Here is a 17483-nt window from a genome sequence, read left to right as displayed (position 1 = left end):
GCGTGTGGACCACATTGTGCCCCTGCAAAGGAAGCTCACCGGTGTCACCGTGGTGCTGGTGTTGGTGGTGATTTTGGCCCTTTCTATGTGGTCACGGCTCCTCCACGAATGTGTCCATTTTAGCCCAGTGAAAGATACCACAGAATTTGTTCATTCTCTGGCCATTTGGTGTACTCTTCCTTCATTGTTATCTTGGGTTAAGGGCTCGGGGCTGCCATGCCCTGGTGACCTGCATTTTCAGACGTGTAGTCACCCCTAGGGCTCAGCACCCACTTAGGAGGTAGAAAAGAAGTGGGTGCCTGTGATGACTTGTGCCTAAGCAGGGGCCCTTTGGAGCTGGGGATCTGCGCGTGGTTCGACCCATCGGTCGGGGGGTCTCAGACATTTGTCTTTTGTCGGAGGAATTAATAAACAAGGAAGGGTTTCTTCAGCAGAATCTGGGGTTCAGGATTAGAGATTTGTGAGGAAAGAGGGGGTAGCGGGATGGATACCCCTGGAGGCACCCACGAGAGAGGCCCCCCCTTCTCTGCAGCAGTGGGGAGGGGCTCTGCGGCGGGAGCGGGAGGGAGGGGCGCTGCGGCATGGTGGGCGGGTCAGGGGCGGGGCTCTGTGGGCAATAAAAGTCGGTGCCCGCTCGCTCCTCTCTGCCGCGGCCACCAGCACATCCCGGTGCATTTTCGCAGGCGCAGCAGCCTTCCTCTGCGGCAGCCGCGCCTCGCCATCCGGCGCAGTGCAGCAGGCTTGCCCGAGTGGCCGCTTGCTGCCTCAGTTGCCGTTGCCGCTGCCGCGGGCCGCCCTGTGCGGACCGTGGGCTGCGCCGACGCCACCTCCGATCCTGTACGGCTGTGGGCGCCTCGGCGCGCCCCGTGCTCCGCAATCCTGCGGCGGGCTGCATGGGATAATGCGGCCATGGTGCGCCGGGATCGCTTGCGCAGGTGGGTGCTGCTGGCGGTGCCGCGAGGGGGTGTGGCCGGCCCGACTCTGTGCTGGTGCCGCTGCCACCCCGGAGCGGCCCGCGGCAAAATCCTCACCCAAAGGTGGCTGTGCTGCCTGGCTGAAAAGTGGTCGCACGCCCGAACTCAGGATCGCTCTCATTGGTGATTGTTAAAAACAGGGGTCAGTTGCGTGATAGGAACTTAGGATCTCCCTGGTGCGAATTATGGCTTTTTGTCTGGGTCTTTGCTGCGGTGTGATTTACGAGGTGGTAGTGGTGCAATTTAGGATTTGTGATCCTAGGTAACGCCCGGTGCGTTCTAGGATTTTTAGAACTGGTCATTGTTGTGGCGTGACTTAGGATTTCTAGACCACGGCGCGTGATTTAGGAACCCAGCAGACGAGGTTGCTGTGGTACGGCTTAAGATTTCCAGGTTCCGGCCTCGCAGTGGCGTGGTTACCGTATAGAAGTGACTGGACCTTGCCGCGCAGTGTGACCGCGGCAATAACTGTCTTTTGAAATCCAGAAATGGGAATCCCGGGGGCTCAGGCACACGGCCAGACTGTTAAAATGTAAAGAGAAATTTTTGCTTTGGTTTGTGGGTTTACAGCATAATTCTCACTGAAAATTGGTCAAGTGGGCCGGTTTGGTGGTATTGGATAAAATGTGTTTTTTTAAATCATTTACAGCAATAAGAAATCGAGACATGTGAAATTTGTTACAGGAATGTGCTGTATTTTTGCTCTAAATCATGGCGCCATCAAATAACGGGGATTTGGCTTAAAAATGTTTACGCCTTTTTGTCTGATTGATATTTTGCTTGACAACTAAAAATCCTAAAATGCTGGGGGGGTATTTTTACCAAGGTAACTAAGGCTGAAAACGCCTCCCTGGGGGGTTGGACCCCCCCTTTCCTGAGTGGAGGAGGTGCACTGAGGTGTGGAGAGCGTGGGTGTGGCGACTGTTTCCCTGCGCCAGCGGGAAGCCCCTGTACGCTCTGCGGTAGGCGCCCCTCCCAGGCGTTCTGCTGAGTCACTGCAGATTCAGTCTTAGAGTCCTGCATGGATGCCCCACAGGCTACGGGAAAATGTATGAACAGGTAACGGGACCGAACGGGTGCTGAGGAAAACAAACAAAACCGAACAATAACATCCCCCTTAAACAAAACAAAACAAAAACCCCTAACGCGTTTGTTATTTTCTTTTCAAGGAGGTTCAGCGGTAAGGGATCGAAGACTGATAAAAATCCTGTTCGGGCACTTTTCCAGTCATTTCTAATATAGTCTTGAAAGGTAGAATCAAGTCACTGTTACTGTTTATTGGACAGTGACTTTGAAGGGTGAAAAAAACAGCCAAACCAACCAACCAACCAACCAAACAAACAAAAAACATAGTCCAAGCCCCGTCTAAACTTAAGGCAGGGAGCTGAGATTCCTCAAGGGTTGTCATTTCTTTACCCACCATTTCAGGTTTATTGTGAGATTTACACACACAAAGCCCATTTCGTGGATTGCATGTAATATGTGCAGACAAAGAACCAATTGCACCAGGGCTCTAGCAATTAATTTGATTCGTTTCTAGCTACCTTCCTGACACCTCTAGTTTTAGTTTAGGAGGCATTATCCCATTTTGTTTGGAGTAAACATTTTCCTTGGTGACCATGGTGAGTCACAAGCAGAGGACATGGTTTCTAATCCTGCTTTAATTCTTGCCTCCAGTGTTGATAAATTGATCTGCACATAGCATAGCAAGCTGGGGGCACAAATCTGTGCTTTCTTTCCACAGACAAAATAAGTCCTGAGTGCTGGGTGGGTGGGGTCTTAATTAAATAAAAGCGAACCTCCTCAAGAGTTTGCTAAGAAAGCAAAAATATAATCTGCTGCCCAGACTTCTAAGAGATTAGATATTCAGGGTCAGGGCAAAGCTGCTTACTGGGACGTGAAGTGCTGTGGCAGTCTCTCTCCTTATCAGTTTCTTAGCACAAATCTAGATTTACTGGGCGAGAGGCAATGTTTTAAAAATCAGGAGCAGCTCTCTACTTTAGGCCATGTGTTAAGTCACATATATGTTTGAGGAGCACATATGGAAAGAATGGTGGGGAACAAGTTGTTTGTCAAAGGGTAGAGGCGGTTATCACTTCTTGGTCAACTTTCTGCGGTAGCCATGTGGGTGGGGTTAAAGGATTTACCTCCTGGTGCCAGAGTTTCCCACCCCATGTTCTATCCGATTTTTGGAAGCGTATAATGTTCCCTTGGTTGCTTTTTCCACAGGATGAGGGAGTGGTGGGTACAAGTGGGGCTACTGGCTGTGCCCTTGCTGGCTGCGTACCTGCACATCCCACCCCCTCAGCTCTCCCCTGCTTTGCACTCATGGAAGACTTCTGGCAAATTTTTCACCTACAAGGGACTGCGCATCTTCTACCAAGGTGAGAACTGAACTGTAGGATTGTCCTAAGGACATGGGTCATGTAGGTCCCAGCTGACGTACTTATTTTGTGTCCCGTGGTCTGTTGCTCCACACTGAAGGAGGTGTGTAGCCCCTTTTGTGGAAGGTGTACTTGAAATAATGGGCTGATTCCCTTCATTCTTCTGAGAGCAGGGGACTCAGCAGGAGTGGGATGGGGGAGGAGGCCAGAGATTACCAGGTAAAGTTAACTTTCCAGCCCCATTTGTATCTGAGACATTAGTTTTCTCTTTTGAGCGCCCCTAGTGTCAGATAAGATATATGATAGAGAGCTGTCTACACCTTTGTTTCCCCCACCCCCACCCATTTCCAAAGTCATTTCATTGTTTTCTATGAGTTGTTACACGTATCTAAACCTAACATGATTGACTTATTGCGACTTATTATGACTGCTACTTAATTACCACACTCAAGACATTCAGTTGTATTTTAATCTTCATTTTTTTCATTTTTCCTTTAATCTTTATAACAGCATTTGGAGATAGGTGCCATTAATCTCATTTTATAGGTGAAGAAACTGAGAAACAGATTGGAAACGATTTCTTTTGGGCGGGGGTCAAGAGCAATAACGAAAAATGTTTGTTTTTCGTAAACCGTTTTTCATTATTGCTCCTGACCTCCTCTCATTTGTTATATCCAGTCAAGTAAGTATGGATTTTTTTTTTTTTTTGTAAATGCTGGCTTGTTGTTTCCTTCCAAGATGTAAAATCTATTTACATAGATTCTTCAGGCTAAATAGAGTACACTGTATTTTTAATTGCTTTCAGTTAAATAATTTTTGAAAAATCATTCCAAAGTTTATGCCACTGGCAGTATTAATTAAAATCCAGTACTGTTGGAAAGGTATTTTATTGTTTAAATAATTTAAAAGATGTCACTTATAGAAAAACTTGCTGTCATGATTAGCCCACTTCTGTACCTGATAGAGTTTTGAAATAGTTAGACTTTTGAGTTACCTGTCCTGCTAGCACTAGACAAACAGTGTCAGTTCAGGAGATGGATCCACTGGGAAGAACTGTCAGATCTTAGAGAGATGTGACAAAGCACTGATAAGGTACAAGGAAGTTTTAGTTCATTGTGATTATGTTTTAGCTGTTTTTTTAATTTGAAAAATAATTTGCATCTTAATATTAATAATATGAACTAAAATATGAGCGTTTCTCTCTAAAAATGTCTAAGTGATAATGAGCAAACTGTTTCAAGTATTTTCTTGTAAAGTGTGCCATTACAATGTAAAAACACGAAGAGAAAGCTCCTAAAGTATTGTCAGCTCGTGTCCTAAAGAGCAATGTAGCACTGTGATGTCATTAATTTAGTCTGATCCTTTTTACTGAATTAGATTCTGGTGTCTTCAGGGCTACCACGCAGGGAGTTTGCCTGACTTCTCCTTCTCCTCCCTCTAGACTCTGTCGGTGTGGTTGGAAGCCCTGAGATAGTTGTACTTCTACATGGCTTTCCAACATCCAGCTATGATTGGTACAAGGTAATGAAGTCTGTAGGTCCTGCTATGTCCCAAAACATACTCCAAACTGAAGACTTTTTATTACGGCGGGGGTGGGGTGGGGTCAGCCCTAGAAGGCTCTTGCAGATTTGAACTGCTTGATAAAATCTCATTAAATGTAGAATTGCTTCTCATGTCCTTTAAGGGAGCAAAATACCGACTGTCCAGAAAGGAATGTTACATTGTTACGCAAAGTAACACTTAGATATACTAAGTGCTACTAAATCACACACACTTGTCCCGAGGACTACCCAGGCCTGTGTGTGGCTGGGCAGTGGAGTGTGGGAGCAGAGTGTACACCGTGCTTGCTTTCTTACAGATCTGGGAAGGTTTGACCCTGAGGTTCCATCGCGTGATCGCCCTTGATTTCTTAGGCTTTGGCTTCAGTGACAAACCGGTAAGCAGCAGCTGGGTGGGCCTGGGGGTATGGGTACAAATGTAGGCTCACGCTGGCCCTGGTGACATCATGTTGTGTCTGGCTTTCCTTTCCTTAGAGACCACATCAGTATTCCATATTTGAGCAGGCCAGCATCGTAGAGTCCCTTCTGCGGCACCTGGGACTCCAGAACCGCAGAATCAACTTGCTGTCTCATGACTATGGGGATATTGTTGCCCAAGAGCTGCTGTACAGGTCAGTGGGGTCAGCAGCTTACGATGATGGCCGTGAACCCTTCGCGGTTGTCTGCAGCCGTTGCATGGCTGTCAGCTGCTCAGCTACATGGGTTTCTTCTTACTCTGCTCAGGTACAAGCAGAATCGATCTGGCCGGCTGACCATAAAGAGTCTCTGTCTGTCAAATGGAGGTAATTGCCTTGGTGGGAGGCGGAAAGTGGGGAATAGCCTAGAAAAGACACCTTTTTAAGACACAAGAACATCTCAATAGTAATCTGATATTATAAACAGACACCACACATGGGGCATCATTTACCCTAATTGTGCCATGAATAGTCTTCATGGTTGATGGCATGTATGGAATATATGTTCTCAAATATTTAGAAAATAAAAGGATAACCAACGGGGCAGTAGCAAGATGACTCAATGGGTGAGGGTGCTTGCTGGCACGTCTGTCGATACTAATTAGATTCTGGAACCCACATCGTGGAAGAGAAAACTGACTCCTACAAGTTGTCCTCTGACCTCTGCAAAGGTGTCTTGGCATCTATATACACAGAAACAAAATAAATAAATTGTTTTGTTTTGTTTTTTCTTTTAAGAGCTGGGTTTAATCTCAGCACTTGGGAGGCAGAGGCTGGCAGACCTCACAAGTTCAAGGTCAGCCTGGTCTACATAATGAGTTCCAGGACAGCTAGGGCTACACAAAGAAACCCTGTCCTGGAAACAAAAACAAACAAACAAACAAACAAACAAAAAAAGGACTACCACAAATGCAGTTCTGTTGACCTGGCTGGTAAATTGCATTAGTAAACTCGGAATTGGTGGCAGTGCCAGGTGTCGACTGGGAATGAATGAGTGTTACCATTTTTGTTATTGAGGTGTTCATTAATCCAGAAATCCCCAAATGCCCCACCCAGTCTTAAGGGCAGTCTTCTTTTCCTAGAACCTCCTTACTGCGTCATACATGTGTGTTTGCAGACCAGTTCATCGGTGCCACTGTGTGCTCTGAGCATGATGGAGGAGCATAAGAGTCTGGTGCTGACTAGTCGTATAGCCGTGCCTCAGCTTGGCACACACACATGCATACAGCTGTTTGTGTTGATGATTCTAGATCTGGCAGCAAAGGCCCCAGGGTAACACAGAAGAGGGCAGACAGTTTCTGGTAACAGTTGTCGGTAAAGGACTAAGAAGTCTCTTTTTCCACAGGTATCTTTCCTGAGACCCACCGTCCTCTCCTTCTCCAAAAGGTTGGCAGCTTTACTGCATAGCTCCTCAGTTCACACATTTATGACATTCAAAAAACAAAACCCCAAACCCCTGGGCCCTTCTGAGGGTTGTGCCTGTGGTGACGAGCCAGCCTATTGAAACCTTCATTATGAATCCACATTAATCAAGCTAGTTTCCCCCTTCATTCATATAAAGCAGGCTCTCCTACCTAAAACCAGACAGTTCTGAGAAATAAGAGCTGAGCAAGCACTTAGAGAAATACAGCTATGTGAAGACGCCTAAGAACGATTACATAAGTTGAGGTCCTACGGTAACCTTGGTGATCTCATCAGTGTCTTAGGGATTATACATTTTTCAGAACATCTGGCTAAGTTCTATTTTAGTTTCAGATGTAAAACCTTTTGTCTTGGAGTGTTGTCAACTCCCTCTGGCTCTTCAGTTTTTACTCTCACTTCTTACCTGTAGCTCCTCAAAGATGGAGGTGTCCTTTCACCCATCCTGACGAGGCTCATGAACTTCTTTGTGTTCTCCCGAGGGTAAGTTACCATCACAGACTGACCATGAACTGAGCACAGGGTAATGAAACCTGTTGCTATTATAGCCCTGGACCAAAGCAAGCCTGGACTTGGAGATTTTCTAAAAGTCTGGCGTTCTCAGTTCCCTCCACACACAGCCTCACCTTTTATACTCCTTTCAGTCTCACTCCTGTCTTTGGACCGTACACTCGACCCTCTGAGAGTGAGCTGTGGGACATGTGGGCTGGGATCCGCAACAATGATGGGAACTTGGTCATCGACAGGTAAGACATGAGCCTTGCTCTAGCACCCAGTGAGCCTCCCTTAGGGAGGGGCAGCTCTAGGATTGTCTGTTTTGCTCCTGGCTGGCGTACTCCCTGTCATAAGAAGGCTGGTTAGGGGTTACAAGACAAACCTAAAACAGTCCTGGTCTGTGTTCTTCAAGAAAGAAATCAAGCACGGGGCGAGCCTTGCTCCTAAAGCATTTGGTACAGAGACTGGGGACAAACAGTGGCAGACTGTAATGCTTATCTGCATGACAATGACCATTGGCTTTGGCGGCTCCTTTAGACTTTTGGTCAATATTGAATGTTTCAAATGTTTTAATCAGTTTTGAAAGGAACTAATGTCTCAAGTGCAAAGCTCTTCTTCTGCCTGCTTTGCCCGTGGCCACAGAGTCCAGAGTCGGAGAAGCAAGGCTTTGGGGTGGGTGGAGAGACTGGGGCATGGTAACACAGGCAGTGCTCCTGGCCTTCTGCCAGCTGGGGCTGTGACTTCCAGTGCTCTACCTGTCCGCTCTACTGTGAACTCTGGATGAGGAGCATTCCTCCTTCCCCATCCTAACCCACAGGAGCCTTCATATTTTAATACGTGTAAAGTTGAAAGCCAAACATGCCTCTTTAAAAAAAGTACTCTCATATTTTACCTTAATAGCTGGCCGGGAGTTAGAGAACTGCCCTCTGGGCTGCAGTGCGGCTGCAGGAGCTATCTTGGAGATTCCGTAGGTTTCTCAAGTCATGGGGCTGGTTGGTAGTGGAATGACACCTGGATTCTTATCCAGACTCAGGGTTAAGTTACGCACACTACAGACACACTTCCGCCCTTCTGAAGATCTCATTCCCTGCGCAGTAACTGCAGAGAGCCACCAGTGCTTGTGCTGACAGTCACTATTGTGTCTGCCATGATCACAGACGGAGCAGAGAGGCTCCTCCTGGGGCCTGAGGCTGCTTCCATAGGAGGACGCTTCTCTGTGGGCTCTGGGACTGCACTGAGCAGTTCTTGCCCATCCCTGGCTGACTCACCTGTGCTGCAGTCTTTTACAGTATATCAATCAAAGGAAGAAATTTAGAAGACGCTGGGTGGGAGCGCTTGCGTCTGTGACCATCCCCAGTGAGTACCTGTGTGTACAGTTGCGTTACTTCCTGGCAGGAACACTGGGGGGACAGTGGCTCAACATAACTACAACTCAAACGCTCCATGTAGGTTGCCACATTTAGCAAATAAAAACATCCATTCAAGTAAATCTGAGTCTTACCATAAAAAATAGCTACTTTTGGCATATATACATATACAAACACACACACACACACACACACACACACACACACACAGTATTTAGTACATACCCCCCGCCCCCATCTAAGAACAAAGCCATGAAACACAAACTTTTCACCTGGAACAGTTAGTTAACTGGCCATTCTTTACCCACGGGCACCCCTCCTCTACACCTGGCTCACTACAGTGAGAGTGCAAGGCAGGGGCACTGCTACAGACGCAGCTGTGTGACAGCTAGTCAGGTCAGTCATTAATCGAGGCTGGAGGCACTTGTGCTCTGTTGTCTCTTCTTTGCATTTACAAAGAAAACAGCACGGTGCCTCCCACATAATAGTTAGTGATTGTCAAACTGTTGACTGACTTCAAATGTCAGAGGTCAGTTACAATAAGGGCAAATATCAGAGTGATGAGTGTGTTTCTAGAAAGCAGGTTTTGAAAAAGAGCTTACTCCTTTGGTTCAGGTACAGAACAAGCAAGAAGGGACCAGAGAGTTCTACGTAGAACACTGGCTAGTTCAAGTGGTTTCTATCATAACATTCTTAGTTACATTAAAAAAATGTTAGTTTAAATTAGGCTAGTTTTAGGGTAGCAACAGGAGCACAGATGTGAGCTGCTAGAAATTCTCTTTCCTCTTCTCTCTTCTAGTTCATTTTATCTATGGGCCACTGGACCCTATAAATCCCTACCCAGAGTTCCTGGAGCTGTACAGGTGAGTCCTCAGAGGTCTTTGCTTTGTTAGTATTTTATCCTGACATGGTTGTTGGCATTAGCTATTGCCTCTGACCTGACTGGAAACAAAATAGACAGACCAGTGAGGGTAGGGAATCCTATTTTCACCGAGTGGAAAGACCAAGAGACTGGATTATACTTTCCCTGGATTCATATATCCTGTTCTCACTGTCATGGCTGTTACCATATTCCTAAGTGTAGAGGTAAGGGGGAAAAAACCACCCTTCATGTGAAGTAGACACTTTAAGAAATGTGTTAATCTGAGCCAGTTCACTGACCTCAACTGAGCAGACTTCAGTGCGCAGTTATGGAAAGCTTTTTCACTGGTTGTTACTCCTTCCTGTGGGTCCTGACTTTGAAGGTGCTGGAGTGTGAGCTCTTGACTGCCCTCTAAGAGTGTTCTAGACCTTCATGTGCCCTGGTGGGTTCAACAGTCTCCTCCAGGCTAAGGAAGGCTCTTTGTCCATCTCTGCCTGGGCAGTGAGGCGCTGAGTGAGCCAACTGTTGATGCTTCTCTAAGGAGCTGAAAGTCATGTTTGGAGGACTCATACAGAAGAGTTGTGTTTGCAAGATGTTGTCTGTTGGGTTCTGAACAATTCAAACGGTGTAAGTGGACTGGCAAGTTTGTCTGCCTAAGGTATAGTTCTCAAGTAGGAGATGAGTAATGTCTTGTTGGTTCCTTCCAGTGTGGTAAGTCTGTAGGGGCATTTACTGGGCTTCCCATGGCTGACATCCTCTCATCCTCCAGCCTTAAGTTCACCTCCATGCTGTTCTCTTCCACTAGGAAAACGCTGCCGCGGTCCACAGTGTCGATTCTGGATGACCACATTAGCCACTATCCACAGCTAGAGGATCCCATGGGCTTCTTGAATGCATATATGGGCTTCATCAACTCCTTCTGAGCTGGAAAGAGTAGCTTCCCTGTATTATTTACCCCATTCTCGTATCTGTGTGTATTCCACTTAGAAATGCCCAAAAGAGGTCCTGGCAATCAAATAGTATTCTTTCATAAAAGTCCATTTTATTCACATTGGTGAACAAACAACAGAAAACAGGCAGCAGAAACTCTTAAGGATGACATATTAGTCCCCCTCTCATTCTCTAAGGGTGACACGATAATCCTCATTCTGTGGCAGCTGAGTGAGTATAACACACCTGCTGTTTTGTGTTATTAGGACATTCTGACTAATAACACTTCATTTATGCAGAAAAACAGCATTAGGCATTCTTTTTTTGTGTAAAATACTCCAAAAAACCCACCCTAAAACAAACAAACAAAAAGCCCCCAAATCCTCCCCCCAAAAAACAAAAAACAAAAAATAAAAAAACAAAACCACAACAACAACAAAAAAACTAGCTTCTGTGGACTTTTAGAAATGCTAACTTCTGGCCCAACCCTGATTGGAATCCTGGAATAAAGAGTGAGGGGGAGAGCCTGCTGCCTCCCCTCAGCATCTGCATAGACAGCACAGCTTATGAGAGGGGGCAGCTTGTCACATCTTTACATTTAGTTTATGAGAGGGGACATCTTGTCACCTTTACATTTAGTTTCATCAGCTGCTTCTAATTATAGACATTTTTGTTAAAACTGATATTGGCTTGGGGGCTGGGGATGTAGCTCAGAGGGTGCCTGTCTAGCATGCTAAAGCCCCTGGGTTCAATCCCCAGCACTGCCCCACTGCCCTCCCCCAAAAAATCCTAATGAACAAAAATAGCCATTGCCATGAATACAGTGTTCTGAGTGTGCTTCTAAGATGGATTTGCACACTCATGTATATATCTTACAACAGTATTAAAACAGTTGGCCCTTACCTGCTAGAGTAGAGAACCTCATTACACAAAAGAATTTGTGAGTAAACAGATTCAAAGTATTTACAAAATTTCCTAAACCCACAAAGTATTAAGAACCAATTGCATCTGCCAGAGATTTACTGTTACTGTCTAGAAAGTTCAAGCTGAACAGTAAATTACAGCTTGCCTCCTCGCCTCTCAGTGCCTAGGTGTGTATTCCTCCATGGCTTGAGGGGAGGGGACCTCTGCAACAGCCGCATGTTCACTGACTCCTCGTCAGATGGCTGCTTAGCATCCCACTGGCTGTTCAGAAAGGCTTTCTCTCATTACTCAGCAACTCCTGTACTTAGAGACAGGCAAGTTCCCAAATGCTTTAAGAACAAATTGAAAGGCCTAGAGCAAATGGTGCTGAATACTTTTTTAAGCCAGTTTTAAGTGTCTTAGTTAAAGCAGTGTTATTATTTTAAATTCATTTTTTTAAATTAGAAATTTCAAGTATAGCAACTTTGAAACTGGAATGAATGAGTGTTTATTTTCTATTAATAAAAACAAACTGTGACAAAAATGGATTCTGGCTTCCCCTCCCCCTCCTGGGATAAAAGTTTCCAACATTGCCAAGAGTTTTCACACATTAAATAAAAGCATATGATGAAGCTAAGCAGCTGCAGAGTAGCATACATAGTATCCGATTTTCAACGTCACTTAAAGCTGCACTGTCATACCCAAGCTGAGCAAGTAAGACAGTAAGAAGGGAAGAGACACTAAAATCCATGCACAAAGACAAATATTTGCTTGATCTGCTGGCTCAGGGCCAAACATTGGATTTGCTTCTTCAAGGTCATTATTAATCTTTAAGTATGATTCTGGGACATTCATGCCACTAGCCTAAAAACCACCAATAGGGAGGGCACAGCCACATCATCTTTCCCAGCAAAAGCTTATCCCACAGAAGCCAAGATAACATCTACAGGTGCTCTCTCTGTGCTTCTCACAGTCACCTGCATGGTCACTCCATCTGCTAAGGCCAGCCTGGACCGCACCAATAAGTCATAGCCACCTCTGTATATGCCTGAGAGAAAAAAGTTAGGAAAAGTATATTAAGAACTTCAAATAAGCTCTGGCTAATTTATCATGTTTTGACTGAACCTCCTTTCTGTTGTTTCAGTTTAGCTTTTATAGAAATTTACAGGAAATAAGTCCTACAGACAATCCTAATTTTCAAATGTTAAAACCAGGTACATAGAAGGTATACAGTAACAGTGACTTGGTGTATTCAGGTAGCAGTAGTTGGGGCGACACTGGCATCTGTTAGAGATTTAAGTGTGTGCGCCTCCTAAAAGAGCAACTTAAGGAGAACCTGTGCAGTCAGTTACTCTTTTGGTTTCAAACTGTTACATGATGAGAGCACAGACAACAGCAGGGCCGGGCAGCCTAGCCACACCCCTTCCTTTTACATTCTGCTTTCTGCTACGGACTCTAAGTAAGGGAAAGCCCACCGGAGCCTCTTACCTGCCAGGTAGAGGGAATGGGAGTTCTTATTCTCCGGGACTTTATCTGATCGCTCACATGGCTGCATGCCCAGAAATGTGATGATGTTGTTGACAGCCTCTGTTGAGAAAGTTGATGTAACAAGTATTAGGAAAGGTCAACATGAGGGTCTGCCTCGGCCCCAGCATGTCCTAGGAGCTGCGCATGGACAGAGCTGTAGATGGGGACGGAGGCTACTAGCCTAGAAAATGACTGGCTTGGTCAAATGGTGACGGCAGGTACCTGGTTTTGAGTATACTTAAGAGTATACTCAGCAGAAAGGAGTTCTTTTGGACTACATGCATTCTTCCTGGGTTTTATCCTGGTCCCAGGCAGCCAAACTCTTCTTACCTTCGAGGGTTTTTGTAGAGCTCAGGGCAAAGGTCTCTTCTTTTTCAAAGGCGTCTCCCACCTCCTCCCAGGCAGCAGCAAAGTTAGGTTTTAGTACCTTCTGCATATGGTCCGACACAGTTACTTCAAGATCTTCCAGCTAGTGGGCAGTAAGCAGGGGTCAGTAAAGAAAAGTCCTTTGAGTCTACAGCAAAAACAGAAGGGCCTGACCACCACTCACCATTATGTCTACAAGCCACGCAAGAGGCCCAAGCGAAACCGCTTCCCTACTACTGTGGTCTGGGTGAGCCTGAGGCTATCCACAGGTTCTAGTACAGTGGAGCAAGAGCCAAGTGTAGGTTACGTGCTAGTGGCCCTGAGGGGCACAGCAGTCACATTGCCACACTTAGACCTCTGAGTTGAGGCCATTCAGCATCTTCTAAATGTGACACTCTTAACCCTCCTTTCTGTCAAAGTCCAGGACTTGCCAATATTCGAACCAACTAAACAAAAAGTTGCTGAAGGAGAACCAAAACTAACTTTATAAGTAAACTAAGTCATATTAAAAATGATGTAATTATTTCTTAGTTATTCCCATTGTGGGGGGTGGGGGTGGGCATTGAATTTCTAGGCTTTAGCCGTAACATTTACATTTTCCCTGGCATGACAGCTTCATCACGGAGAGGGTTAGTCTAGGTCCCAGGAGTTTTGTCAGCTGTTTCTAGAGAAATGCTCTTGTGACCGAAGTCATTTACTGTTGCAGAGGTGTCAGGGTCTCTGCAGGGAAAACTCACCACATATTCATCATCATATCCATCTTCATCTGGAACTCCAGTGTTAGGGTCACAGTCCCGGACTGTAAACTTCATGGTACAGCTAAAGGTGCCTGCAACTGGAGGGAACAGCAGGCAAGCCCACATGAGCGGGCACAGAGAGCACACTTTCACAATTACCAGGGAAGTCCCACCTGCCTTCAGCGCTGTGCTCCACACTTTCAGGTGTCAACACACGCACACATGCCTGTTCTAAGGTAGTTAAATAGTTCTTGAAGCAAGCAGCTTGCAAGCTGGTCAAAAGTTAGTTTCACAAAGCGTGGTTTGAAAATATTTCTGTTCTGTGGACTAGAGTGCACAGAAGAGATGACTTGAGCACAATGCTTTTGTATTGATGTGTATTTTGGGGGAACTTTTTTGTCATGCTTCTCAAAGGGCCGATATTTTGAAAATTAGAAGCACCATTCACTGGTCTAACATACAACAGCAACAACTATTGACAGCAAAGCGCACAGATCACCAGGTCACCACAGAGCAGGTACATGGCCTCAATGCTGTCTTTAGGCTGTGGACTGAGCGGTGTACAGAACACCACAATAAGATGCTCCAAGTCAACTGTCAACCTGCAGCGAGTAGGTGAAAGTCATGTTTTACTATTGATAAAAGTCTGTTTCATAATGGAAAAGCAAATAGGCACTGTATGTTTCAGATGACTGACAAAATTAAGTAAGAAATGAATAATAAAAATGGACACAATTTTGGAAAGTGAAGTTTCTACACAGTTTGAAGGAGTGAATTTGCCAGCATGGGTGGAGGAAAAGGTGTCTATAGTCTAATCAGGGATCTAGAAAAGGCTCACACATAAACAAAATAATAGAAATTGGAGCATTAGAAGACTATTATGGGGTGTGAGCAAGAGAAGAAAGGAGACTCAAATACGTAATAGTATGGGCAACAAGAGCTTCTTGTTTAGTCTTTCATCATTCCATCCATCCATCCATCCATCCATTTCTCCCTCCCCCTCCCTCATATAATTAATATATTTGATAACTCTATTGATGACACTACAATTCAATGCCATAGATCTTTTAGTAAAAGTTTTAATATCATGCTATGTGAAATTGCTTGGGGGTAAATTAAAGAGACAAAATGACTGGCAAACAACTAGATCACAGGCTGGGGCAGACTACCTGGATTTTATGTAGCGAACAAGAGAGAAGGCATTTGCAAGTACTAAGGATGTGACACAGGAATGGGCTGAGGAGGAATGTGTAAGGACGTTGGCGTGGTGCAGGTTTCACTACATGATTTGTTGATACCATGAAGACTTGCAGGGAGTCTGCCCAGGGCTACACTATAAGTCAGTGGTGGTGATGCATCAGCCTCGCCAGAGAAGACAGACACTGGGAGATGCGAGGCAGTCAGGGGCCCTGCCAGGGCAAGAGCACAGCATTACTATCACAAAGATTACAGCCCCATCAAGCAGGAGAGGCAAAATCTGAAAGGACAAAACAAAACCTGTAGACCTTTGTTAAAAGAGGCTTAAAAATGAGGTATGTTTGTAAGGAAATGCTAAGAACGAGAGCCAGCTGCTAAGGAGATTAGTGTGAAAAGAATACAGAATTGGAAGCTCAGTGCTGGAAGCTAAGTAGGGAGAGGGGTGTCCAGTTGGGCTGGGGTATATCTAGACACACATGGCAGAGTGGAGAGCTGGAGAAGTTAACCAATGTGAGGAAGACTAAGGCAAAATAAAGAGGAGATGCAGAGCTGAAGAGATCCCTAGGTGGTTGAAGAAGAAGGTGTGTGTGTGCCAAGAGAGCAAAAATTAGAGAGGGTTCAAGGAAACAGGCTCTCTGCAGCAATCCAGATAGGTCTAGACTGAGCTGACAGCAGATACAGTACACAGGGAATTAAAGGAGGAAGAAAGTGTAAAGCAGTGAATGTTACTTAAAAGACAAACAAAACAAAACAAAAACCTCAACACAAAAAAAAGCCCCAAAAACCTGATGGGTGTTTAACTAGCAGACAGTGCTGAATTTATGGGAGTGTTGCACCCATGATAGGAGGGATGCTGAGATTAAGGCTTTTCTCTAAATTAAAGGAGGAACAACAGCACAGGGCATTAATATTAACCTCACTCTGATATAGAAGCCAGCACTAAGGAATGACAGACATCAAGTGAAAGCTATGACTGTATTCTTAGGTGCCAAATCAGCAGGGAGTGAAAATGAGAAGGCAGACTGGAAGCAAAGGGGAGGAAGTCCATGCTAGAGGGCCAACAAGCAGAGACAGTGTAGAACAAAGGCCTCAAAGGGAAAGTCCAGGCAGAGCTCAGTGTACATCTAATTGGTCACATTTGGGCATTGAGGCCGTTGCACAGTCTGAGGAGGACAGACCTGAGAAGGACATGTTGGAAGGAAACTGGAGGGTCTGGTCATTAAGGAAGGGAAAGTTTATAAGGACTGAGATGCCAGAGTGCTGATAGAGAGTGACAGCCTACAACTTCATGAAGATGCTAGCATTGCTTAGTGGAGGGTGTGGGCAGGTAGCTTGTTTCTAGAATAGGTTACTGTTAAAAGATGGAGAATGAGTGAAGATTATACGCAAATACATCTGAAGAATTCTGCATTCATGTTGAATATAGTGGGTTAGAAATGGAAAAGTTGACAGTTAAGATACTGCAGATTATTGCACAGTGTGCCATTAAAATTGCTGATATGCTTTGTGGAGCCTGGCTGACAGAGAATGACACAATCCTCACGGAGCCTTGTATAAAAGTATCACAGAGAAGACAGGCTGGAATCTGAAGAAGAAAAAAGTAAGTAGCATTTGGAATGGAAGGACAGAGTGAGTACAGAGGGCGGGTAGGGAAGGCATTATAAAGGGCCAGAATGAGGAATGCTTAAGGAAAAAAAAACAGAGTTGAATTTGCAGTAGAGAATTGTGTTTTATGCCAGAATGCAACCAAAGATGGGGAGAAGAGTGTGGCTAGGAACCTGCAATGAAGGAGTATTGTCTGGTGATCTCCCCTCGAATGGCATCTGAAGCACCAGTAAGACCAGTAGACTTAAGGGTCAAGGAATATATAAGTGGGATGGATCTGAGCCATGGCCAATTCCAAGGTTCCTCTGAAAGTCTAAGACTAAAAAGTGTGTGGGGAGGAACGAAAGAAAAGACTATTGAATCCATAAGGCCATAAAGAGGTAAAAGCAATTATATAGTGAGCACAAATGTCAGTGTCTAAGGCCAAACAAAATGAAGAGCCACAGGAAAGATGGGAGCATTTGAATGCTAGCAAGTATTGAAGGTTATGACGCCATAATTATACTAAACATCATGGCTAAGGAGAAGAGAGACAGGCAAGTGTACTATCTTAAAGAGAGTGACATGGACAGATAGGTTATAGCATTTCACAGAATGGCTTAAGAATGTAGTTCTCAGGCTAGATGTTGGATCTTAAAGCCAGACTTAGAAAATGTCATTTGCAGTGGGAGAAGAATAAGGGTATTAGGGATGGGTGGCTTTG

The 17483-nt window shown here is 45.2% G+C and overlaps 2 protein-coding genes across 2 annotated transcripts in view; one reads left to right on the top strand and one right to left on the bottom strand.

Annotated features, from left to right (window-relative positions):
* Nucleotides 1-658: 658 nt before the first annotated feature.
* Nucleotides 659-10757, top strand: Mest (mesoderm specific transcript). Its single transcript, XM_051151774.1, has 12 exons — nt 659-935; nt 3204-3358; nt 4800-4879; nt 5217-5294; nt 5392-5528; nt 5641-5699; nt 6718-6758; nt 7204-7274; nt 7436-7537; nt 8566-8642; nt 9453-9516; nt 10321-10757. Exons 1-12 carry the CDS (start codon nt 910-912, stop codon nt 10436-10438), a joined length of 1008 nt encoding a protein of 335 aa, XP_051007731.1. The 5' UTR covers nt 659-909; the 3' UTR covers nt 10439-10757.
* A 1083-nt stretch (nt 10758-11840) lies between these two features.
* Nucleotides 11841-17483, bottom strand: part of Copg2 (COPI coat complex subunit gamma 2) — a 124907-nt gene continuing 119264 nt past the window's right edge. The window contains exons 21-24 of the mRNA XM_051151773.1: nt 13979-14076; nt 13206-13344; nt 12837-12935; nt 11841-12396 (exon numbers count right to left, since the gene is read on the bottom strand). Coding sequence (XP_051007730.1) covers nt 12266-12396; nt 12837-12935; nt 13206-13344; nt 13979-14076 — 467 coding nt within the window. The 3' untranslated portion in view covers nt 11841-12265. The remainder of the gene's footprint in view (nt 12397-12836; nt 12936-13205; nt 13345-13978; nt 14077-17483) is intronic.

This window comes from Acomys russatus, chromosome 10 (genome assembly GCF_903995435.1).
Source record: "Acomys russatus chromosome 10, mAcoRus1.1, whole genome shotgun sequence".
In the NCBI taxonomy this organism is placed as follows: domain Eukaryota; kingdom Metazoa; phylum Chordata; class Mammalia; order Rodentia; family Muridae; genus Acomys; species Acomys russatus.
This window is presented reverse-complemented; position numbering and strand designations above follow the sequence as displayed.

Excerpts from the sequence above, each read along its gene's own strand:
- Mest (XM_051151774.1), top strand. The coding sequence starts at position 910 with ATGGTGCGCCGGGATCGCTTGCGCAG. Across the intron at positions 936-3,203 it reads CGCCGGGATCGCTTGCGCAG|GATGAGGGAGTGGTGGGTAC; the intron begins GTGGGTGCTGCT and ends CTTTTTCCACAG. Across the intron at positions 4,880-5,216 it reads CCAGCTATGATTGGTACAAG|ATCTGGGAAGGTTTGACCCT; the intron begins GTAATGAAGTCT and ends GCTTTCTTACAG.